General features: G+C 42.9%; 1 protein-coding gene across 1 annotated transcript in view; it reads right to left on the reverse strand.

The window, feature by feature from the left end:
• The window catches only part of LOC147701913 (cytosolic phospholipase A2 gamma-like), a 1,137,524-nt gene that overhangs the window by 906,074 nt on the left and 205,269 nt on the right, over positions 1 to 26,181 (reverse strand). Inside the window, exon 5 of the mRNA XM_086930543.1 lies at positions 12,071 to 12,275. Within this exon, the coding sequence (XP_086786669.1) occupies positions 12,071 to 12,275 (205 nt within the window). The remainder of the gene's footprint in view (positions 1 to 12,070; positions 12,276 to 26,181) is intronic.

The following is a 26,181-nucleotide window of genomic DNA, read 5'->3' on the forward strand; positions in this document are numbered from 1 at the left end:
GATGTAGTTGGTGGACCCTGACTGGATGGCCAGTTGATCCCAGGGCTGTCTGGGCCCACACATAGCCTCTGGGAGGAACAACAAAGCATGGAAGACATAAACTGAAGTGCCTGACCTTGTTCTGCGAGGCGGAGTGAGTTTGCATCGTCGTCCGCATCTCCCACTTAGTGCAGCCATTATTGAATACTGAGATCACGCAGAGAGACAAACCGAGTGCTGAGACGACTGATAGATATATATGCCTGTTAGCCAAGGAACAATGGGCAAAGATAAACCGCCAAAATCGCAAGCAAATAAGATACTGAATTATGCCCAGCCTGTCACACACGGCAACGAGGATTGTGGAAATGGTAATGTACCAGAGAAGGAGGCAGCCGAGGCGGTGGGAGAAGATTCTCCGACCCTAATCGACGTGATCTGAGCCGGGCAAACGACTAGGCACGACATGATACAAAATATCAACGCCATGGCTATAAATGACAATCTACTGAGATGTGACCTATGTAAGGTCTCAACCGGGTGACGATTACAGAAAAGGATTCGGTGACCTTGAAGGGTGGGTCGCAAAGAGGGAACCTCAGATTTGTGGGATTTCCAGAAAAGGCGCATCTCTTTTTGGAGAACTGGATTATTAACGAAATGGCGGCTAAACACCTGTCTAAATTCTTTAGTGTGGAATAGAGCGCTGGTGGCCCCCCTCGACCTGGGGCCCCTCTTCAAGCCATAATCGCTAAAATGTTCAATTTTAGAGATAGAGACCTCCTGCTTCAGCTTTCCCATAGTGGATGGCATTTCTTTTTTGAGGGACATTCCATCGTGATATAGCCCGATTATACACAGAGAGTCCAGGAACAGAGGAAGACCTTTGTCTCCTTCAACGACGACTCACTGACTCAAATTTGAACTACAGTCTCATGTTCCTGGCAAAGCTCAGGGTGGTGAGTAAGGGCCGGGTCTTGTTCTTCTTTTCTGTGGAGGAGGCGAGAGACTGGCTGGACGCTAAAGCTCCAGAAGGACAAAGACTGGCCTGCTCATCAGGAACAGCAAGCTTCCACGCCACCAGATCGCCTGTAAGGGGTCGGCGGCCACTTCAGGAACATAAGTCTAAGAGGCGAACAATGAGTCTGGGCTGGATAGTTGTGCAGTGAGATGGCACGCTGCACGCCTCGGACACAGCGATCGTCCCGGATTCTGCTGAGGCAACACCAGAACTTAAACCCGACACGAGAGGCTCTGGAAATGGAGGAGACTAATCCCAAGAAGCTGTAATGTATTTATTGTAGTTCTGAGATAAGATTGTGGGAACCTGAACTGAATGGCAGCCTCTAAGGAGGATTTGTTTAGTGGAGAGAAGAGGTCGGGAGGAGACATACCAATAAGTGAGGAGATTGGGTATCGAGCATATGGTATTACTGAGGGCCTCCATAACCCTTCCCTGTCCAAGGTACATTACTTTTGGTCTGGTTACTGTAAAGATTGAGGATTTGGACAGTTGCTGAAATAGTGGTCTGACACGGGCTGCCGGCGGAGCAGCAGCGCTCCCTACAGAGACTCGGTTCACCGGGGATGTTGGAGAGCAATCTCGCGCCCCGGGGTAACCAACTCTTTTGCACAGCATATTTTGTTCTGGGTAAGGAGGAGTGGGAGGTGTGGGGTGGTTCGTAGGATGGCTTGTATAGAATTGTATCTGCTTATTCACATGTCTTACCGGGGGCGAGGGGATGGGATATGCATCTTTTCATTTGCACATGCTTGGTTTGTTGTTGGGGAATTTATAGGGTCACCAAGAGATATACCATACTAAATCAGTGTTGGTTAAGATGGGACATGAGCCAGAAAACAGGTGGGATTTAGGGCTACTCTTTCAATATTAACATGCATGACGGTCCAAACACTGAAGTTCCTTAGTTGGAATGTACGCGGGTTGGTAAACATTGTTAAATGTTGCAGAATACATGCCTTTTTAAAACGTTACTGTGTTACGATTGCAGGCCTTCAGGAGACGCATATATGGGGGACTCCATTAAAAGCCTACGTAAGGGCTGGAGAGGGCAGATGTGTGCCACATCCTATCCGGGCATCGCCCGTGGGGCTTTGATATGGGTAGCACCTGGTGTGCCTTTTAAACATCTCCATCATGTACTGGTTCGAGAAGGGCGCAATGTTATTCTGTTTGGGAGGTGGGAAGGCACTGAATTGTGTATTATTAATGTGTATGCGCCCAACATTGACTGTTCTGATTTCTTTTGGGATGTGCTGAAAGCTGCAACTCCATTCATTGGAGCTGAGATACTTCTCATGGGTGACTTTAACTGTGTATTAGATGGGTTCCACGATAGGGAGCCCCCAGAGACAACACCAAACCACGAATGGTGGAAGCTCTTTAAGGTATTCTACAGGGAGTGCGGCTTCAAGACATATTGAGACTCTGTAACCCAGTTAAAAGGGAGTTCTCCTGTGTTACTCATGCAGCTAACACCTTCTCAAGGATAAATAATTATCTTTCAGACAACTTGGTGACTACGATGGATGCTGACGCTTATTTGCGACGGTATCTCTCCAATCCCTCACCCTTGTTGTTAACCGTGACCACCGGCCCAGGCAGGCCCCCAATTCCACTGTGGGTTCTTCAGGCTGAAGCCTTGCAGGACCCCCCCTTTGTGCAGGTGGTAGAAACGAGTTACAACACTACTTTAAGGAGAAATGGGGGTCCACTAACGCAAGCTCCACAGAGTGGGAGGCCATGAAGGTTGTTATTAGGAGGGTCTGTATGAAGACGGCATATGGTGTACATTGACAGCTCATAGCAGATATAGAGTCCCTGGAGAAGCGTTTGAAGACCCTGGAGGTGAAATTACATTGAGCCCCTGAAAGCCGCACAGAGTGGGGGAGGATACAGTGAGAATTACCCGTAGCATGGACCATCTTTAAAAGTATAAATATATCACATACAGATAGAGGTTACCCGCGGAAAGGGATTCGTCCAGAGTATTGTTTTCTCGACTAATTAAAACAGAAACTGACCATGATTGGGGCTTACAGCTCCACGAAAGTGACGGAGTTCTGTTGCATACACGGGAGGCAATTGTTCAGATATTCACGTCACACTTGGAAGACAGGTGTTTCACGAAGATCCTTGATGGACCTCTCGCATTTCAAGACTTATTTTCAGATATTGACTTCCCTTCACTTGGTGAGGATGAGGCAGAGGTTCTGGGGGCCTCCCCCACCCGGGAAGACTTAATGATGCAAATTCAACAGTTGAAGTTTGGAAAATGTCCCAGGAGTGACGGTCTCCCGGCTGAGTTTAATAAGGCCTTTGCCAATGAGTTGGTTGATCATCTTCTGGCTGTATACACGGAGGCCCTCGAGATGGGGACACTACCCAAAAGTATGATGGAGGCTATGGTCTTCTTGATTATTTAACCATACAGGGACCCCCACTTCCCGAGCTCTTACCGCCGTGTATCCCTCTTAAATATTGATGTGAAAGTCTTAAGTCTTGTAGTGGTGGCTAAGGGTGGGCGTAAAATCCGTTTCGCGGGCAAATTTGCGGATTTTCCGCGATTTTGCAATCCGCGAATCTCGCGAAATCGCAGTAAAATCCTCGAATCAGCGGGGACGAATTTTCAGCCAAGCAAGGTTACCGGAGCAGGTGCAAAAGTTGAACCTAATTTCTTTGTAACCTTTTACAAAAGGGTTACAAACAAATTAACTTCAACTTGGACACCTGCTGCTAATTGCTTCCTGGCGCCTCATTGCCTACTTGCAACTATTCTCTGACCCTGCTCTGACCCTTGAAGCAGGGTCAGAGAATAGTTACAAGTAGGCAACGAGGCACCTGTCCAAGGAATTAAACCTCATCAGGAAGCACTTACAGATATAAAAATCAGGAAGAAGGGAGAGGATGGCAAATACACCCATTTTGAGTTGTCAGGAGGGGTTAAACTAAAAGAGACCTTTACAGCACAATTTTCATATGCATTTTGCTAAAAATAAAAAGCTGTATGTTCTGTAGGGGCAACTCAGGAATCTGGCCCTTCAGAGATCCGGCCTCTCTTTCTTTCTCTCGTTCTCTCTCTCCCTCTCTCTTTCCCTCTATCTATCTATCTATCTATCTATCTATCTATCTATCTATCTATCTATCTATCTATCTATCTATCTATCTATCTATCTATCTATCTATCTATCTATCTATCTATCTATCTCTCTCTCCCTCCCTCTCCCATAAACGACTGCATGGGTAACTTCGCTATGCAAGCGGCTCGCGAAGATGCAAAAAGCCCCGCGAACACGCAAAAAACCCTGCGAACATGCAAAAAACCCCGCAAACACGCAAAAAACAAAAATCCACAAATTCGCACAAATTCGAGAATTTTGCGGATCGCGAATTCGCAAATCTGCAAATTTGTGGATCGCAAATTCGCAAAATTCGCCCATGCCTAGTGGTGGCCACGCTCTTGCTATATATGACCCAACTGGTACACCCTGGTCAGTCTGGGTTCATCCTGACTCGAAATACCACACATAACTTGCGAAGACTTGTACACTTATGTACACTTATGGCATGCACCTGTACTTGAGGAATCGGACTGGGCGTTATGTCTCCGTCAGGCTTTCTATTCGGTTGAGTGGGAATACATGTGGTGGGCTCTGGCTCGGATGAGACTAGGGGACATGTATACGAGCTGGGTGCGGCTGCTATACTGTAGCCCAATCGCTCGGATTCTTCTCCATAATCAGGTGTCCAATAGGCTGGTCCTCCAATGAGTTACGTGACAGTATGGTCCCCTGTTGCCGCTCCTTTGCGCAGTAGTGATGGAGCCGCTGGCGGCTGTCCTTGGAAGATGAATGGAGCACAGGGGTGTTCGATTGGGTGCTACCGTGCATGTCGTGTCTATGTACGCCGACGATACAATGGTGTATCTCGCTCATCCTGAAGTGACGGTCCCGAGCTTCTTCCATAACTTCTGGACTCTGTCTTAACCAGGGGAAGTCCAAACTTGTCCCCATCGGTAATCTGTGAGGGGTGCGAACGGGCGATTTGCCAGCAGTGGGAATGTGTTGGGTTACTGACTCGGTCCGATACCTCGGGTCCGGCTGGTGCATACGCAAGATGCATACCATCAACTTAATGTGAGGAGGTGCATAGTGGGGATTAAAAATTTTATTAGGTTCCGGCGATACCTCCCACTGTCTCTGATGAGGCAGATTTCTCTGATAAAAATGGTGGTTCTTCTGCAATGCCTCTATGTCTTCCAGAGCTCGCTTTACCGTATCTCATGGGTGTATTTTAAACAGTTGGACAAACTATTGGTGAAACTTATGTGGGGATCCAAACGAAAGCGAGTGAAGCTAGCTACCTTGCAGGGAACCTGGGAACAGGGAGGGTTAGTGGTCCTCAGATTTACACATTAATACATTGCAACACAATTGCAACATGTGACACACTGGCTGGACGATGACAACAATTGGGAGAAACAACTGTTGGAGGGTACCCATGGGGAGACCCCCCTCCCAGGACTCCTTATGATGGGATCGAAGGTCCCAGAGCACCTTCCCTACATTCGTAGACAGGTGGCTACTATAGGGAAATACACGGTAAGAACAGTAGAGAAAAAGGCCCTGTATGCCCCGAAGGCACTGCTTTGGACGGTGGCAGCGTTTAGGAACATATGCCGGCACATGTATATCACTCACTGGACGGGGGGAGGCTGTGCCAAAATGGGAGACTTATATTTGGGCCAGAGAGAGGCTGAATCGGCGTTTAACTTAGGACATGGACAATCCCTTCAGTACGCCAAGATTTTGGCGATTGCGCGAGAGGTATGGCCATAATTCTCCAAAGAGTTGGCTATATCTGCTACTCTTAGGACTCTAGGCACAATAGTTGTGGGCCGCAGACTGGTGTCCTACATATATAAGGCGTTGCATGAACCCTTTGCTGTAGGTCCGCTGCCAATACAGGGCAAGTGGGATGAAATACTTGAAACGCCCTTGACAGAGATAGAGTGGAAAAGAGTACATACAAACAAATTAGCTCTAACGTGTGATTTAAGCTTATTCAATTTAATATCATACACTAAACATACCTGACCCCGAATACATTACATAACATATATTCAGACAGGTCCTCTAAATGCTCCAGGTGTGGTTATGATGAAACTAGGTTCCTACACATGACATGGGCATGCCCTACGGTGTCCCCCTTTTGGGGGGCGGTCTTGGATCAGTTGAAGCAAGTTACGGGGTGGTCGATTCAGCACTCCAGTACGCAGGTACTCCTGCGACTTATATCACGGCCCAAAGCAGGAAGCTTTCAAGATATTTCCTGCAGCTGGGATTAGTGTTGGCAAAGAGGCACTTGGTGAGTGCACAGCCACCTACACTTAAAAATTGGGCCAGGGACCTGTTGGAGTGGGCAACGGCAGAGGTGATCAGCATGAGACGAGTCTGGAGGGACGATTAATTGGAAGACGATGTGAGAGCTTGGCAGTATATGATTCTAGAGGTTCCATTTCAGGTGGAGGTGGAGGCCTCCCCTGCACGAAATACTAGGAGGATGCAGGTAGTTCAACTTGGTTTGGATGACAGAGAAGGTACATCCCAGTCTAGTGGGCACATGGATAGGATTTCGCAACTGGTTTCCTTAACAAATTTCATGCTATGAAGATAAGGAGAGTTGTGTAGCTGGCTGACCCTGGGGGCAGGGGAGGGAGTTATCCATTTATATATTTTAATATTGTTCAGATAATGTTCTTTCGGATCCCACTGTATCAGGAGAGGTACAGTAAGAGGCATCTGATATCCACTAATCCGTTATAAATAGAAACTGCATAGAAATTTTCTTGATGTATGTCTTGGGACGGATTGTTGTCATAGATGTGATAATTATGATCGTGGTATATTGTGAGGGTTTTTGGAAGAACATGCAACAATAAAAATATATATATATTTTTAAAAGAAGCTACAGAAACTCATATGCAAAAGCCTCGAAAAGCCATGCTGTGCAGGCTACATCACTGAAGCTACATTTTTATTAAAAACTGCTCGTAAAAATTGCAAAAAGCTGGTACCTCTGCCAAGTCAGAATTCTATGGAAACAAAATAATACACTCTTATAACCCAGCATGCAAGGTTTATTCCATTTCTCATAATTTAGCAAATTCTCCTTGCACTGCCCAATCATTTGCTCAATCGCGTGGTCTGTGTGATGATTAAGCTCAGTACTTTGAGAACAAAATACCTAACAATATAAATAGTTCGGGTAAGGAAGCTCAGAAAAGCCACTTCCTGCCTACCTCAGATTTAGCAAAAAACACAGTTGATGGGCAGAATGTAGAACAATGTCATACATTCACCCAGTACAAGGATCTGGGCCTAAATCCATCGTTTTGTTGCACTCCACACCACCCTGGGTTAGACAGTGGCTATATGCAAATCAGCTCTGGCCCTGTGCCTCATGGGAACAGTCCAGTCGGAACTACCAAGCCATGTCTTTCCCAGACCGGAATCAAGCATCCAAGGACCGGTTTCTGGCTATCAGCCTTCATCAGCCTGGATAGCTTGACTCCAGTGGTGTGGAGAGCCTGGGACTCACGTCTGAGTATACCCAGCACACTCGGGGTGAAAATTGCATAAAAACACTGTTGATGGACAGAATGTAGAACAATGTCATACATTCACCCCAGTACAAGGATCTGGGCCTGAATCCATCGTTTTTTTGCACTCCACACCACCCTGGGTTAGACACTGGCTATATGCAAATCAGCTCTGACCCTGTGCCTCATGGGAACAGTCCAGTCCAAACTACCAAGCCATGTCTTTCCCAGACCGGAATCAAGCATCCAAGGACCGGTTTCTGGCTATCAGCCTTCATCAGCCTGGATAGCTTGACTCCAGTGGTGTGGAGAGCCTGGGACTCACGTCTGAGTATACCCAGCACACTCGGGGTTAAAATTGCAAAAAACACAGTTGATGGACATCGATGGATTTAGGCCCAGATCCTTGTACTGGTGTAAATGTATGACATTGTTCTACATTCTGTCCATCAACTGTGTTTTTACCTCAGATTTAGGGCAGCCAAATGGACTATCAGCCTTTCTAGAGCTTGCTGATATTTCAGTCTCTAAAACAGATGAGGATGTGGAGTGCAGAGAAAATGCTATGTCTGTGTCAAATCTTGACCAGATGGATAGGGATAGTTTTTATCACTAGTCCTCACTATTTAATGTGGCTCATCATCAGAATATTTACCACATGGGCTCTAGCAACAGGTTGCTGGTTTTGTGGCAGAGCCACCCATAGTCCATTTATAATTCATTCGTCTCCTCAGGTATCGTTCCAGTAGAATGGAAGAAGGCTATGATGTGCAGCTTTTGAAGACACCTTCTGTAGACCCTGTCAAATTGAGCAATTTTTGCCTAATTTCACTATTGCCATTACCCATCAAAATCCTTGAAAAACATATTAGTGAAGTTCAGTCTGATTATTTAGAATCTCTCCATCTTCTGGAGTAGGTCCAAACCGTTTTTTGAACAACCAATGACAGTGAAGCTGCCTTTGTGTTGGAAACCCTTCAGATGGTAGCAGACAAGGGCAGTTTTGTGGCTCTTGTCCTTGCTAGAACCGGCAGATGCTACCTTGATCACCAGGCTCACTGAGATTGAAGTAAGGGGGTCAGCTTTGAGCAGTTCTTCTCTGCCAATATCAGTCTAATTTCAGAGAGGTTGGGAAAGGGAAGCACAAGGTTGGTGACTGAGTACAGCCCTTTTTATGATTTTTCCCAGGCATCTTGATTAGCTGATCAGCAGTCATAAATTAATATTCCTGAACTATGTGGATGACACCCCGTGGGCCTTAATACTACAGCACCTTTTAAAAATGTCCACCTTTATATGAAAAATATCTCTGTGTGGCTCACAACTAATGTGCTGAAATTCAATGAAAATAAAACAGAGATTCATTATTGAATCAGGATGAATACCACAACCATGCCATTTTCAACTTTAGCCTTGCTTAGAGGAGTTGTCTCCATCTGCTGTGTCAGCAGAAAGAAATCTGGGTTTTCAATTCAATAGTAACCTCTCATTGGTCAGTCTAGTCAACAACCTGTAATCTATCGGTTTTTACTGTATTAAAAAAGTTTCAGGACAATCCTTCAGTTTTTGCCTAACAATTCAATCCCTGGTTGTACAGATGGCCATTATGAGCAGGTCAGATCATGACTGCTCTCTATTTTTTGGGCTCCCACAATTATCTGCTTAATCGATTATCCTGGATCCAGAATGTCAAAGCAAGGATATAATTGTCGCTGTCACATCATTCATCAGCCTCTGCAGCAATAATTAAGCTTTCCTTACTCTAGGTAACAAGGAGGGTTATGTTCAAGGCCCTCTGTTTGGTGCACAGGGCTATTCATCATAAAGTGGCAGTGTTTCTTCAAAATAAATTCCAGTTATATCAATCATGATGCTCCCTATGTTTTTCTTGATCCAACCTATTGGTCCTCTCCAAGATTACGCATGTTTGACTGGGGGTATGGGGGTGATCCTTCTAAGTTCAGGCCTCAAAACAATCTGCAGAGCAGTTTTAGATCAGTTGAGCACCTCTTATCTTTCTACGAAGCTCTGAAGACTTGGATGTATAATCATTGATCCATCCCAGGTGAGATCAATGCCAGCTTAAATCAGACACAGTGCCAATACACTGTCTTAGGTAGCAGCATGCACTTTGAAAATATCAAAATAAAATAAAATCACCCAGTCATAGAACAAAATGCAGGGATCATCTGCAATGATTTAAGAAGCAGATTCACAAGTGGAAAAATGTTCACCGGAAGACAAGGTACCTTCTGCAACCCTAACCTGTTTATCATGCATGACACTGGTAGCCAGTCTAGGTTGTTTACCCAGGAGCACCGTGTATGTGAAAATGTGTGAAACTACACGCCCATGATGCAAGGGAACTCAAGATGAAAATCTAGTTTGGAAGTCGTTGCACATGACATTGAACCACTTGGCAACTTTGCTGTTTTTTTTCAAAATGTAATATTTTATAAGTAGTACTGGCTTTCATTGAACCTACACACATAGTTTATTTGTTGTTCAAGTTGTCTCTGTTGTTTCAAAAGCAGACACAGTATCCACACTTTTATAGTGCTATTAATGTGTTATGTTGAGTGTCTAAATACCAAAAAAGGTCAAAGGATAACTACAAGACTAATCATAAAGTCAAGATTCCTAATAAACCCAGGTTTATAAAATGAACTGGTCTTTGCTATAGGTTAGAGTGCGATGGAAAAATAGTTCCAGCAGGTAGAGGGCTTTTAAGAAAAGGAGTTATCACTTATACGAGTTTGGTACCTCATTCAATGCTTCAGTTGCAATCCCTTTATGAAATATTAACCTCATATCCCAACCACATCACATGATTCACTTCATTATGTTCAACCATTTCCGTGTGTGTGATTGGTCTATTAATCGTAGGTGGAGATTAACATCACCAGATCCCTTTATTTGAGTACTTTCCCCACTGAACTACTCTTAGGGCCAGATCTATCAATGCTAGTTGCGATCACAAAGGGGCCGATTCGCAGAATCGGCGAGTTTGCAAATGCAAAAATGCGTTTTCCATTTTGAATTCGCAATATGGGTAATCGCAAAAATTAGCGATTACCTAAATTGCAAATGCAGTTAGGGAATTGCAATTTGTGATTCCCTAAATGCAATTCATGTAGCTATCGCAAATTGCAATTTTGCATTAAGGAATCGCAAATAACCACCAACTTCTAGTTAGTGGTAATTTGCAAATTCCAGGAAAAATTCACTTTTTTGCATTGTTCTAGGGGCCATGTGGAGCACATACAAACCAATAGGGAATGGATGTGCGCCACATGTGCACACATGCATATTTCAGGGGTGCATCAGGGTGGCCTTTTGGCCCCCTTGCACCCTTGAAATTGCATGCACAATTTGCGAGTAGCTATTGGGTACTCGCAAATTGCGCATGCAATTCCCATTTATTCCTATGGGCCTCTAGGCAATTTGCGAGTCACAATTAAGGAATTCGTAGGAATTGCAAAATATTTGCTGAAACCTACATACATTGCATTTTGCGAGTCTATAATAGCCAATTGGTAAACTACGCTATTATAGACTTGCAAAATCCAATTTTGATACATCAGGCCCTTAAATCCTTACTCAATGATTGACATTCTCCTATCTCTCATTAGATATACTTTTTTTTTTAGTTCAGATATATCATTGCATTCAGCAGATCCCAATCTGCTGAATGCAATTTGGTGGCTCCTTTAATATGGATTGAAACATACAGCAACTTTATTTTCCATTTTAACGAACATCCATTACAACAAAGAACACATTCATGAACACATTTTAACTAAGGCATCACATTTCTGTTGGCTTTCCAAGTGTCTGTTATTTACATGAGTTAATGAACCCTTGGCATTCTTAAGCCATCTTCTCCCACACTGACTCATACCCCACCAAATCTATCACCAGTTTGCAGTTATTTAATACACATTTTTGTTTATAGAATGGGCAGGTTAATGCACATAGTCATATCACAATGATTAGCAACAATTTTTCAGAAGAACTAATTAACACCTTAGATGCGGTGCAAATATGGCTTTCCAGTGCTGCGCTGTCCATTGGAACTAGTGCTGAATGGACGTCCAATGGACGTGCGCAGCACTGGGGAGGTAGTGCTGTCGTCGGCCAACGCCCGACGCAGCACTTAAGAGGTTAACGCCCATCTCCTCTGTTCCAATATTAACACTGACACCTTGATACACATCCTACTAGATTGATCAAAAGCACTCATCCTTGACCACTTCTATTCACTGTTTCAGCTTGTTATTTCTATTTCCAATAAATGCATAAAGTCATCGTGTACTTAAAAATTCTTAATTATTGGTATAGCCTTTAAATAAACAATAGAGGGTAGTTTCCAAATTAGACCAAACTCAGTTATCTTGGCAAGCCTGAGAGAGAATGCTCAGACCGAATTGTAACTATTAATAACAACATTTGGAGCCAATCTGGCTTACTCTTTTTGTAGCTGGGTTAACAAAGGCTGTTGCCCATATATCTGTCATTGAGAAATCCTCATGTTCTCCTGCGATTAAGAGGTCCGACAAGGCTTCGATAAGTGATGGCTTCAATGTAGGATCGGCTATTTCGGCAAAGAATTGAGCATTCACTTTCTCCAGGTTCTCGACCCAGTTCCCTGAATCATAGAGGGTTGTGAGGGCCCTGAAATAAAAGAAATAGAAAACCTCTGTTAACGAGGGTCATGTGTAATTTCTCAGATGATTAACGTTTCTACAGAAATACTTGTGAACATTCATCGCTCCTAAGATGTTAAGAAAAGAAACAAGCATTTGCAATGCAATAGGTCTTGAATTTGTGAAAATTAGAACTATTTGCGTTGTAAATTATGTCTTCTACCCATGTGTTTTGGTTTGGAGTGGAATTATGTGGGATGAATTGGAATGGGTAGTTGTGAAATTGTGTGGTGTGGAATTGTGTGGTGTGTAATGCATTTGTGCAATAGAACTATGTGGCATGGTGAATAGATGGGGTGAGAGCTGCACAGAATAGATAGAAAAAAAGACAGAGAGGGATAGGTAGTTGGTGCATGAAGTGGTGAATGAACTCCAGACACAGGAACAAAAAGAGAGTGTGAAAAAGAGATTAAGAATGGCACAATAGGCCAGAGGCATAACGAGCATGTGCCTGTATAGGCAGAATACCCCCAAGTAGAAAGGGAGAGCGTTTGTTTGAGGGACAATTTTTCTAAAAAGGAATGGGAAAGAAACTGTGTTCGAAGACCTGAAGAAAAAAACAGTATGAAAGAGGTGAGAAGAGTGCATGAGAAAATGAGAGAGGTGTGAGAGAGAGTATAAGAGAAATAAATGAGTGAGAAGGAAGGTATGAGGTGGACTAGTGAACTGCTTGAGGGGGATGTGTGAGCAGGCAGTAAATAGAGGAGGCAGGTAGTGTGAGAGAGGGATGAGAGGGGACAGTCAAATTGCGAGATGAGAGGGGTAGTGAGAGTGGGAGGGGGAGGGAGAGATATGGGGCAATGGGTGTGTGGGGAAATGCAATGTAGACATGGATTGTGTTGGAACTGCTTGTTGGGGGATTGTGTGGTGTATAGTTGTGTAGTGGGAATGGGTGTGATGTGGAAGTATGTAGATAGTAATTACATTTTGCAAACTGTAGTGGAATTATGTAGAGTGAGATTGTGTATTTTGGAGTGAATTGGGTGTTGTTGAGTGACATGTTGTGTAGTTGAATTATGTGGGGTGGTGTTATATTTTGTGACATGATGTGGAAATCTGTGGTGTGTTATGGAGGTATGTGGTGTGTTGTGGAGTTGTTTTACATATTTGAATTACACAGTGTGGTGTGGAATTATTTGACATGGCTTGGATTGGCTCTGTGATTTACTGTTCCTTCACCTTAAAAAGAAAGTGTGTTAAAAGGACCCCATTTTACGTTACAAACACTTGAGCAGTATGGTTTAAAAAGACCACATCCCGAACACATTTTTTAACCTAAAATAAGGGATAACAGCTGATACGGATCACAGTAAATGTTTTCCATTCCATACATCAACCAGGTTTTTCAGTACCTCCAGGAATGGTGCACTTCCCCACCGGGGGGATACAATACTGTCCAAAGAAAGACGAGGAAACGAAAGTTTTGCTTCACTGGCAAGCTCTGTAAAGTGGTGCAAATGTGTATGGGCGTGAAAAAGCCCAAAGTGGCCACTTTGTGACCACTCCGTGTTGCTTTTATTTATTTTCTCCGTCCTGAGGATGCAGTTTATAATAGAAAAATGTGAGGAAAAGACATTTCTAGCAAAAAAAGTTTCATACTCTTTTGCCAAAATGATTCAAGCAGGCCTTTGGACACAACCGTGCTTATTGCGTGCTGAAAAGATATTAAACCTAATTGCAAAAAGAAAACAGCAAGGCATTTACTCACATTTGTGGTCCAGCAGAAAAAAAGATAAAGAGAGAACCGTTTATTCCTAGACTAGCAGCCCGCCCCAGCATTGCCTGGGGCAGAAGGGGGCTGGGGGCAGCATTTCAGGCTTTCGCGCACTCCCGCCCCGGCCCCCGCCCGCCACGACATTTCCAGTCCTCCCCGCGCTTCACTCAGCCACACACGTTCTGCCTCCTGCCAGCGCTCCCGCGCTTCACCTACCTCAGCCCGAGTTCACCGCTCCTCGTTCCGCCTCCTCACATCAGCCCGACTTCACCGCTCCTCGTTCCGCCTCCTCCCATCAGCCCGACTTAACCACTCCTCGTTCCGCCTCCTACCATTGCTTCTCTGAGCCGCACACGTTACGCTCCTCCCCGCGCTTCATGTATCTCAGCCCGACTTCACCGCTGCTGTCCACCGCTCCTCCCCGAGCTAGATGATGTCAGCACGCACATCCACGTTGTTAGCGCACACAGCCGGCGCTACTTCTTAAGGACTACTTTTTTTATTGTTTATTTTTTAAATAACGTTTATTTTCATATTTTTATAGTCTTTGTCCATCTACAGGACCCCCCCTTTCCAACGCTGTATTGGGTGTTGCGATTGGTGGTGTACTTTTTGAGTTTACCTGGCTCAAAGGACACGGTTCTCTCTTTATAATAGTAGTATAGATGCGCTGAAATATTTGAGCAATGAGAAACTGTAGAGTCAGCAGTCGGCTGCCTTGCGATCTGGACAGTCACAGCACATCATATTTGGGCATGCCTGAGGCACACATAGCTTAAGTCACACAGCCGGCATGCTGTATTATTTTAACAAGGGTGTGAATGTGGTAGGTCCCACTGGTAAGATGAGTTTGGGTACACAGTAAAAACACACCAAGTGATGCCCTTAACTACAAAACACCCCGCCAGGTTGTATGACTGCATCATGAAGCCCTGGGGTGGGCCAGCTTGTTCAAGTCTAGTGGCAAGAAAGCCCATATGCTCAATAGTTTCCTTAGACACCAAGAGATGTGAAGGGTCACAACCGGGCGGTCAACATATGGCATCTGGCATTTTCACATACACACAATATTAATGCAGGGTGGCTAGTCTACGCAGGGGGCTAGATAAGCACCATCTCACATGCATGGGTTCCAGTTCAGGGGCGCCACACAGAGCACAGAGTAAAATGTAGCTTTAGTGTTGCTGATCTACAGAGTAAGGGAGGGGAGTGCTTGGAGGAAGTGCCCTTACAAATAACAAATGAGCCACAGAAACAGGACCAGACTAATGTGGTAATTTTAAACACTTTCGCTTGGATGGTCTTTATAAAAACACACAGTTGAGACTGTTTTGCATCAGGCCATGTCTGAACTGTGGTGGCTTGGTGAGCAAAATAACGATGGATTAAACCCAGATCTGTGACTGGTGGTGAATATTTTGCCATTGTGCAACATTCCGTCCATCATCTTGTGTGTTTTGCTAGTGGTGAGAAAGCCCATGTGCTCTATAGTTGCATTAGACACCAAGAGATGTGAAGGGTCACAACCGGGAGGTCGACATATGGCATCTGGGATTTCCACATACACACAATACTAATGCAGGGTGGCTAGTCTATGTAGGGGGCTAGATAAGCACCATCTCACATGTGACGTGGGTTCCAGTTCAGGGACGCCACGCAGAGCACAGAGTAAAGTTTAGCTTTAGTGTTGCTGATCTACAGAGTAAGGGAGGGGAGGGCTTGGAGGAAGTGCCCTTACAAATAACAAAAGACCCACATCAACATGACCAGACAAATGTGGTAATTTTAAACACTTTTGCTTCCACGGACTTTATAAAAACACACAGTTGAGATATAAACAACCTGGGAAATGACCTTTACCACTATTCTTTAACAACGAGGGGCCTGAACCACGATCTATCAACCACTACTGCATTTACAACTACCTAGTCTAAACAACGACCTGTCTAAACAACGACCTGCATGAAGAGATTAGTTGTTTCTTTTGTTATAGTAAGTTAAGTCAGTCTGATTTGTTTATTTCATTGAGTGTAACATTGTGTAAAAATAATTAAAAGTTTTACATTTTCTATGTTTATTTATGCAATCTTACTAAATGTATGTTGTTTAAATTTACCTTCTGAGACCAGTAGAAGGCACTCTTGGATTGCTTATGACATATATAGTGACAAGTGTATCACGAGTATGAGTTTTTGGGTGGCAGGGTTTTTTTAGGGTTATTGTGTGTGTGGGTTTTTGGGTGGCAAAGGGTATTTTTTACATTTTGAGTGGGAATGGGTTTTTGGGTGGCACAGGTAATTTTAGGGTGGGTATTGGTTTTTGGGTGGCAAATGTATTCTTAGGGTTAAGTGTGGGTATGGGTTTTTAGGTGGAAAGGGTAAGTTGAGTGTTTATGCTAGGTATGGTTTTTGGGTGGCAAGGATAATTTTATCATTTCGGGTGGGTGTGGGTTTTTGGGATTGCAAGGGTATTTTTAGGGTTCAGGGTGGGTATGGGATTTTGGGGTGGAAAGGGAATTTTTAGGGTTTAGGGTGGATGTGGGTGTTTGGGTGGCAAGGGTAATTTTAGGGTTTAGTATGGGTGTTTGGGTGGCACAGTAATTTTACTGTGGCTATGAGTTTTTGGGCGGCAAATGTATTTTTAGGATTAAAGGTGGACATGGGTTTTTGGGTGGCAAGAGTAATTTTAGGGTGGCTATGGGTTTTTTGGTGGCAAGGGTAATTTTAGGGTAGGTATTGATTTTTGGGATTGCAAAGGTATTTAAGGGTTTAGGTTGGGTGTGGGATTTTGGGTGGAAAGGGAATTTATAGGGTTTAGGGGGTATAGGTTTTTGGGTGGAAAGGGAATTTTTAAGGCACTGGGTGGTTGTAAGTTTTTGGGTGGAAAGGAAATTTATTACATTAAAAGTGAGTATGGGGGTGTGTGTATGTATATATACATACATATATATATATATATATATATATATATATATATATATATATATATATATATTTGTGTGTGTATGAATAGTGTTAATACTGATCAATATTAAATTTACAACGCATATGTCTTTAGCATGCATGCCGTTACCACGAAATGTAAGATTTTTATAGGTACATACAAATCCATCACACATACATATATATATACATATATATATATATATATATATATATATATATATATATATATATATATATATATATATATATATATATATATATATATATATATATACACACACACACACATACATATGGGTGTATACTTACCCGGAAAATAGATACATTAATGGGGTAAAGGCAATCCAGGTAAAGACATAGTAGTTGTAAAAAATAGTAGTTGTAATAACTTTAGAGGATTAGACTAAGTAGTGGTTGAGGAGTCGTTGTTTAGACTGTAGTTGTTCATGTGGTAGTTGTTCCATCATACAACCAAACAACCTAGGATACCAGAATGTCCTCTCCCTCTTCTTGAGTAAAAAAAACCTCCTCCCCCACACCCACCTGCTCACAACCAGGCTCTGCTGCCACAGTTCGCTTTGAGCCCGAAGCAATGTACTCCCTCCCACCCAACATCCAGCAAATGACAGAGTTCCTTGTCCATCCCTAAGGCAGCCATTCACTGTTGTTGATGCATTTTAGCAAAATAGACAACAAAACATGGAAATAACCACATTCAAAAAATCCAGTCACGAGAATGAGTTAAACACAATCAGTTTCTTTTTTCAAGTGTAAAATGCGGGATGGTAGTGTAATGGGAGAGGAAACAAGCAGCAGCTAGTTGGCAGGATTGGATTGTGGCATTAAAAAAAAATAACAAAAGTGTGTCTATGTTCTGCTTGTAAAGTACATAAAAAGGGCCTCTGTCATACTTAACTGCATGCTAAAAAGTGGTTGGTAAAGGTGCTGCATGGTAACGGTTACATGGTAAGGGATCCATACCATATAAATATTATGCAAGTACATCTGATATTATATCAATAGAATGACATCCATGTGTGTTACCTGACAATACCACACTAAAATAAGTTCCTCCATACATTTAATCTATACACAAAGATAACCTGTTCTTGCACTCCATATTCACTGAGCTCCGGCATAATTTTACAGTGTGTTAATACCCCAAAAATAAATTAAATAATTTATAAAAAGGTAAGAAAAAAGATAGAGTGCATTTATCCTCCAATTGCAGCTTTTAGAAAAACGCAAGTTATGTCATCATGAATTTTGTCTAAGAATTTGAACCACATATTGATGCGTGTGTGACTCTCAATGTCAACCAACTAGCAAATAAGACAGCTTCCAGGTACCTGCATACATGTTTTCATCAGATCCATAGCTATTCATTTTCTACACTTGCCACTCATACAGTTCCTATCTATTTATATTATTTTCACTTAATTAGGGCCTGATTATGAGTTTAATGGCCATGCCAGCGCCCCGCTCCAGGACCGTCAAGCTAGACCACAGGCTGTCGTTTGGCATTCCCACAGCAGTGCCTATTTAAAGGACACCACAATGGGAACGCCAAATCATGCTCCTGCATGGCATGTACTGCAAAGTCCATGCCATGCAGGAAAGGGGCTAATTGCACACAGGAGGCACAACATGTGCCCCCTGCAGTCAAACCACGGCCCTGAGGCAACAGGGGGACCTGTGGGGCCCCTTTGTTTCCTTACTGTCACAGTTTTCAAGGCAGCCTCACCTCCATGAAAACTGGCAGTGAGGAAACTCCTAATATGCTTGGCAGTGCCACATCGACACCACCACCATATTATAGCCTCTCACTGCTGCACCACCACAGCGGGATCCATGATCCCGCCCTGGTGGCGGTCTCATCGCCATTTTCATAATACAGCGGGTGGAACACCACCACGGGTTTGGCAGTCCAACTGAGGACCAGACTCGCAGGCCCTAGGTCTTTTCTATTTATTGTGAAATAACCAAAGAATGAAGTTTAGTTGTTTTGGTCTCAAAGTCAGAATTAATGCCTATTCATCATTAGGATGTCTGGGGTGGCAGCAGTGATGATAATATCCAATTTCACTCGAATTATGAACAATATATTCACATGCACACAATACTGTTCTTCTTTCCTTGGAAAGAGCATCTCCAGAATAACTGTTGTTCAAAAATTACTGATTAGGGTAGGGTGTAGTTCCTATAGCTAAGTTAATAGTAAAATCCCGATAAGCAAATGTTTGAAGCGGACATCACAGTGCAGTAAGAATTGTAAAAGATTCTGCAACTCAATGCATAAGTAATACCACAGAGACCATCTGGCAGGATACAGCAGATTGGAACCTGAGTATAAGTGATTTTTATTGAAGATCGAGGACCACCAGAAAATTCACTGCATGCTCTCTGACGCAGATTGAAAAAGTGTGATTGTAGCAAACAGGAAATAAAAATTAAAAAATGTGTGACAGCCTGCCACCCTAAAAAAAATATACGAACAGGACACCCACATTCAAGCCAAAAGTCTTAAGAAATGAAAGGGTCTGGGCAATCAAAACAGATCTTGGGCTCATACCAAGCGACTTACTCTCTGACCAAAAAGACTAGTCTGTTACAGCCTCTTAAGCTTGTTCAAATGATGAAAGCGAAACTAAAGTGATTCATTCTCATCGCAATCGCCTAGTTTGTGTTGTTACTAAAGCAGATGTATGGACATTGTTTGATCACATTTCTGTATGCAGTCAACCTTTAACCAATGCAGCCTTTCAGTCAGAAAAGATGGAAGGATCTATGCGTGAGATGTATGATAGGATTTTTTGAAACCTTCGATTTGCAAAAAGACTGGGTTTACAACTGAATACAGGCCTTCTAAAGTACAAAACCCAATTTAGAAATCGGAAAGGTTTTTTCTAAGTTGTAAAATGGGATTTGCGACCCAGGTGTAATTAGGTAGGGGCACAAAAGGGGTGATTCAGTATGCATTGTAACCATGGTTTTCAACCACATTTCTGATTGCAAGCCATTGAACACCTACAGACACCTCAAAGAAGATGGTGACTAATTGGCAAAATGGGATCCCTTCGCTTTGGCATTTGTGTTGGTGGTCTCAGGGGAGAAGTATCTCCTCCCCTAGATATTTTTCCAAATTAAAACGTATATATTTTTTTAAACAGGACCAGTTCCTTAAGGAACATGGGCTGCTTTAAATTTTTCTGTCTGGAAATGCAAAGACAGGGGTGGTGGTTTGCTTTCTCTTGCAGGCACCATAAGTTCACTAGCAAATCACTGTATTCCACCAAAATATCCTGTGAAGAATGTTGAGAAACTAAAATATCGTGCGTAATATATTGCGATGTCAAACATAATGTTGTATGGTAATTTTGTTATAACTGTATTTTTAAAAATTTTCAATTATTGTGTTTTTGGGGTAATACGGTGGGGAGTAATTTCACATTTTAATAATTTGGGGGCCCATTAGCATGGCGGGCGGATCACCTCCGCCCTACCGGCGGTGGCAATCTGTCTGCCAAACACCCAGCCATACAGCCTATCACCCACGCCACATTAGCATGGCCGGGGTACTGTGGCGGTCGGAAAGACCGCCTGCCGCTTTTCCGCCGGTAGGCAATCGTCACAATGGCCTACTGGGCAGAGAAGGCCTACAATATGGTGGCAGTGCCTTGCAGGCTCCGTCATCCATATTATGATGTTGGCGGTTCAATGCCTTTCGATGGCGGAGACTCCGCCATAGAAAGGCATGCAGTGTTTACTCCGGGGGCCCGTTGCGGGCCCCCAGGGATGAGGGGGGGTGGGAGGCTACACTTGGGGGTACCCATGGTACCCCCCAACATTGGCATACACAAGGTGGCAGGCACAGCGCGGTGCCTGTCACATTGTGCATGCCAATGCACAACATGCAGATATTGCATGGTGGCAGGTGCTGCTTACAGCACCGCCCACCACAATGCAATATATGCGGGATGCCACTGTGGCAGTGGCATCATGATCGCCATGGTGAGACCGCCGCACCTCTAGCGCTCGGTCCCGTGTACCGTTACTGTGGCGGGCATCGTAATGGACCCCTATGTTATTTTAAATTCATATTGTGTTGTTTATTTTATTTTTATTTTTAAAATTGTATTCATATTATGATTTTGTTTTTCAGTGATTAAAAGTCAATTTGATATGTCTTAAATTATTATAAATCTAAAATCTTATATTTGAATAAAAAAAGAAAATTGTTTTTTGGTAAACATTTTGTCTTAATTTTAGGTCGTTTGTTACCTTTTTTATTAGTATGTTTTAATGAATGTATTTTTTTTTTAATGTCATTATTGACAAACAAATCAACAACAGCGAGCCGCCATGAATTCACATCACTTGAGTATATCTTAAAGATACAGTGACAGAGCAAAACAAAACATCATCATAATAAACAGATGAAGGAAGCATGTGGGATCGTATTCAATGCAGTTTCCTGCGAAGCAGTGAGCAGAAGAATAGAATGGCGAACAATCTGCAATGAAAGAAAAGGAGAGTTGGATTTAATCCGTTGAGTCTTGGTCAGGGGTGCAGAGATAACCATGCAGGAGTTGCCAAAAAACTCTGGGATGAGAAGTGAGGGCTGTAAGGTGGCTTAATCTTCACCAATGTTGTCCCAATAGGTTATGCTGTTAAGCTAGGCAGTGTATGCAGGTACTAGTGGCGCCCCAAAGAAGCACAATCTCATGTTTATCCAACAGGAAGGACATTGAGGTGAGCTGGTGCAAAGATCGCAGTAAGCCCTTGGTATACCCTAAGAGAGCCATGAGAGGGTAAGTGTTGTATCTATAAAAAAGAAAGCCCAGCATGTCGATATTTTCTAGCATATCCAAGTGTGCAAAAGCGGCTCTTGGAGCACCACACTTAAGACAGTGGTTGGGTCTAGTAGGGTCAAAGTTAGCAATGTCTGAGGCGGAAAGATAAGTGAGAGATAGGAATTTGAAATACAGTAGTTTATGCCTATGATTAGTCGAGATTCACTGGATCTGAGAGAAACAGTATGACATTTTAGCCTCAGTAAGGGAGGGCATCCAACTCCTGCGCCCATGTCCCCTGGGCTCATTTAGTGGTTTCTGGTTTCATGGCACTACACCAATGGTACAGTCCAGAAATCATGCGATCGCCCTCCATAGCAGAAATCACATGTCAGAGGTGGAAAATCTTCTAGAGGAAGTGGGTAAGTAGGAAGGAGGGATCACAATGTTTACAAGAAGACTAAACGGGGGATTAATTATCAAAGGGTACGATATGGCGCTTGCCCAGTGTCGTGAGTATGGTAATAGGAGGGTTGTCAAATGCGGTGCAGCAGGCGAGGGAGAACCCATAAGCCTTCTATTATGGACATCAGTCGTTCACAAATAACAGCAAATCCTGTGCACACGCATATAAGCAGTTACAACAGTAGAGGTAATCTTAGTTTGAACAAATAATGACAAAGTTTTCTTTCTTCAATTGTAGATCTAATCATGTGTTGCTTCAGAGGCCAGCCAACACTTGTTTTGTCATGGGTGTATGACCCATGACTTCTTCAGGGCTTAAGGAGAATACAATAAGTTTTTGGACCTTTCTGCTGGTGATAATTCCAAGCCAGTGGGTCCTAGCAGTCGCTCGTATGTATTTCCTTATTCCAGAGATATAGTCAATCTCTTAATGAAGGTATTATTAATCTGAATTTATCGTCCCATCTGGCTGCGTGTGCCACAATTTATTCTCCAAGGTAGAATTCAATATGCCGTATTTAGGCAAGAAACAAATATTGTGGCATCATCCGCCATATAGAAGCGATGGCGAGTATGCCTCATTTCCCCTCACTCTGGCAGCCGTGTCAAACCGGGTGTTATCACCAAAGACTTATCGTAATCTACATGAGCCCTGAAGAAGTCAAGGGATCGCAAAGTGTTCTGCAGTCTCTGGCAGATAAAGTGAACCATGTGCGAAGTGTCATGGATATGGGAGTCAACAGTAGCTTGCACAGCAATGCCATCAGTAAAAAGATCCCCTAGGGTGGAGAGGCTATAATGAAGGAGTGGGCGCTGTACTAACTTTTTAAGTGGGAGTAAGGGTTTGTCATGGATTAGAAGAGATGGGGAGTATACAGGGGCTGCCATCCAGTGTCTGCCGTAGTCTACGCCATGCCCAGCAGGTAGAGGAGACGATTGAATGTTGTTTGCATCTAATTGGATGCCTTTCAGCTAGAGCATAGAGTGAGAGGGTCGACCCAACTGGTCCTGCTTTGGTCTTAAGTAGGGAATGTGGGCATCTGGGTGATACCATCAATGTGAATATTGACACTGGGCAGCAAACTCATTTAAATAAAGATCAGGTACCCCAAATCCACCTTGGTTATAAGGAAGGGTGTCCCTCAGGCCCAAACCAATCACAAAATGAGACTAGGTATAGAGTAAAAAAAGATCTTCTAGATTACGGTGTTTAAAAAAAATACAGAAAACAAGGATCTATTACTATTTTAATGCGGGCCACATATCCAGCCAAAGAAAGCAGACATTTAATTGAACAATCTCTGTGCACAGCATAGTCTGGACGATAAATAAGCTGTAAAATGTGTGCCTCATCCCTATGGAGTTGAATGTCAAGGTATTTGGTGCCATCTGCAGCCCACTTCAGGGGGTATTCTATCAATGTGGGCTGAGCGAAGTCTGACTTCGTCCAGTTAATCTGGAGCCCAGATAGATTGCCAAACAGTACAATCTCCTGCATGAGTGGAAAAGTTTATCCAACGGGTTGCAAATAAATAGTAAGAAGTTGTCTGCATATAACGAAAGCAAAAGGGGGAAGTGGATGAGCTGTAGGCCCTGGTGTAGATGGTAAGCCGCAGCTAGTGGACCATAGGGTCCACTGCAATAATAAAAAGTAGAGGGTCAACCCTGTCTGGTCTCTCTCATAATAGGGAATGCTCATTAGCCATTGACCTGTATATGGGTCAACCGGATTTAAATATATAAGCATGACTAGGTATAGGAAAGGAGGGGGAATACCCAGCGTGTCCAGGACTACTCTCAAAAAGGGAATCACATTTTTTTCAGCATCTACCAAGGCCACTTCCACTGGTGTGGATGGAGAGATCTTGTAAGCACTGGAAAGATTGTGTGGAGATTGAGAGAGGTAGACCCGTGGGGTACAAACCCTGATTGTGCAAGAGAGATAATCTGTTCCATTGGAAGAGACAGCCTGGTAGCCAAAACCTTGGCTAAACTTTTATTGTACAGATTTGAAAGGGAGAGTAGTCGATAGGAAGCACAGAAGCAGGGGTATTTGCCAGGTTTCAGTAATAAAGTCAGAACTGCTACGCGTAAAGTTGGATGTAATGTGCCAGTAGTTAAAGACTCATTATATAATGCCAGAACTTGGGGAGCTAATTGATGCTTGAAAGCTTTATAAAAGCCCCCGTTAGGCCATCCAGTCCCAGTGCCTTAGAGCCCTCAAGAGTGTTGATAGCCTACAAATTACAACTTTTGAACTTTCAACACAGTCCTTCAACACAAGGTGACAACATATACTTTTTTCACATTTGTGATTTGTATTTCTTTTTTTAAGATAAGATTCTTATTTTTTACAATATTACTTTAAATTCATAACAATCATTTTACAAAAACGACATATTATTCATCATTTGAGCAATAAAAGATATACAAATACCATACAGAGAAAAGAATCTAATACACTCTCACAAAAACCTCATGCATACTCTCTCATACACTCTGCATTCATTCCTTATTCTTGTGGCAAAGTTGAGGTAGATCGTGACTTCGATTGTGACTTCGTTTTGTCATTTTATCATTGTAGGATATATACTAACTGACAAAACAAAGTCACAATCGAAGTCACGATCTACCTCAACTTTGCCACGAGGGTAAGAACATAAAGTACAAACTCCGGCATTTGAAAACTATAATTTATCCCCCTTCTTATTAGAATGGGCAATAAAAACTCGTTTTTTTAAGTCATGCGTTGTATGACAGGTCAAGACTCACATATTTCTGAAATTTCTCTTTTCTCACTAAATTCGTTATGTTTTAGCCTCTATTCCCTGCTTATGTTATCCCAAGAATAAGTTCTAATTTTTTAGCAACTGTATAGAGAAAATTGTGCTGGTTTGTTCACTTGTTGGAACATTGACAAAATACATAAAGAAATAATAAGATGTAATGAACTAGTTCTCTGTGATTTCTCCACAAGGTGCCTAAAAAGTACAAAAACTCCAGTAGCTTTGTACTGTATGACAAGATATGATAAAATATGAACTTAAGATAGTGCAACAGATACATGATTTGTTATTTATTATTACAGATATCCATGCAGAGTTTATAAATTTCTTTGGAAAGATCGTCTGTTCGGCTAAAGGTCCTGAGGAAGGTGGTGTCATCCCACCCAAACGCGTCGACCTTGCATAATAGATCACACAACAACTTGTGACCCCTCAGACATAGAATGTATGAGAGAGTATGCATGAGGTTTTTGTGAGAGTGTATTAGATTCTTTTCTCTGTATGGTATTTGTATATCTTTTATTGCTCAAATGATGAATAATATGTTTTTTTTGTAAAATGATTGTTATGAATTTAAAGTAATATTGTAAAAAATAAGAATCTTATCTTAAAAAAAGAAATAAAAATCACAAATGTGAAAAAAGTATATGTTGTCACCTTGTGTTGAAGGACTTTGTTGAAAGTACAAAAGTTGCAATTTGTAGAATCATTAAGGTCATGAGAGGATATTGCTCTGTGATGTAATTGTGTTCTTCTCTTTCCCTGACCTTAAAAGTACATTTAGAGGGGGTCCCATATCTATGTAGACAAGTGCGGGTAGCAGCCAGAGAACCAGGAAGGCCACGAGAGCAGCAGAACACCACAGGAGGGCCCAAAAGCCAAAGCGGTGCAGCACCCCATGGCAGCCTCGATGATCAAACAGTGCTCAAATTAAGCGTACGCCACAACCAGCCCCTCCGCACAAGGTCGGTCTGACACAACCAAGGGGCACACCGTAGGTAGCAGTGCACAAGAGAGTGCTGTGAGGGGCTCAATAGGCTAGTTTGAAAAAGTGGGTTTTGAGTAATTTACGAAAGTAATCATACTGAGGACATAGTCTGAGGCAGGAGGGAAGGAGGTTCCACAAGGTGGGGGCCAAAAAGGAAAAACAGGAGCCACCATGCTTTTTTCT

Source organism: Lissotriton vulgaris, chromosome 7, assembly GCF_964263255.1.
Source record: "Lissotriton vulgaris chromosome 7, aLisVul1.2, whole genome shotgun sequence".
NCBI classification, from domain to species: Eukaryota; Metazoa; Chordata; class Amphibia; order Caudata; family Salamandridae; genus Lissotriton; species Lissotriton vulgaris.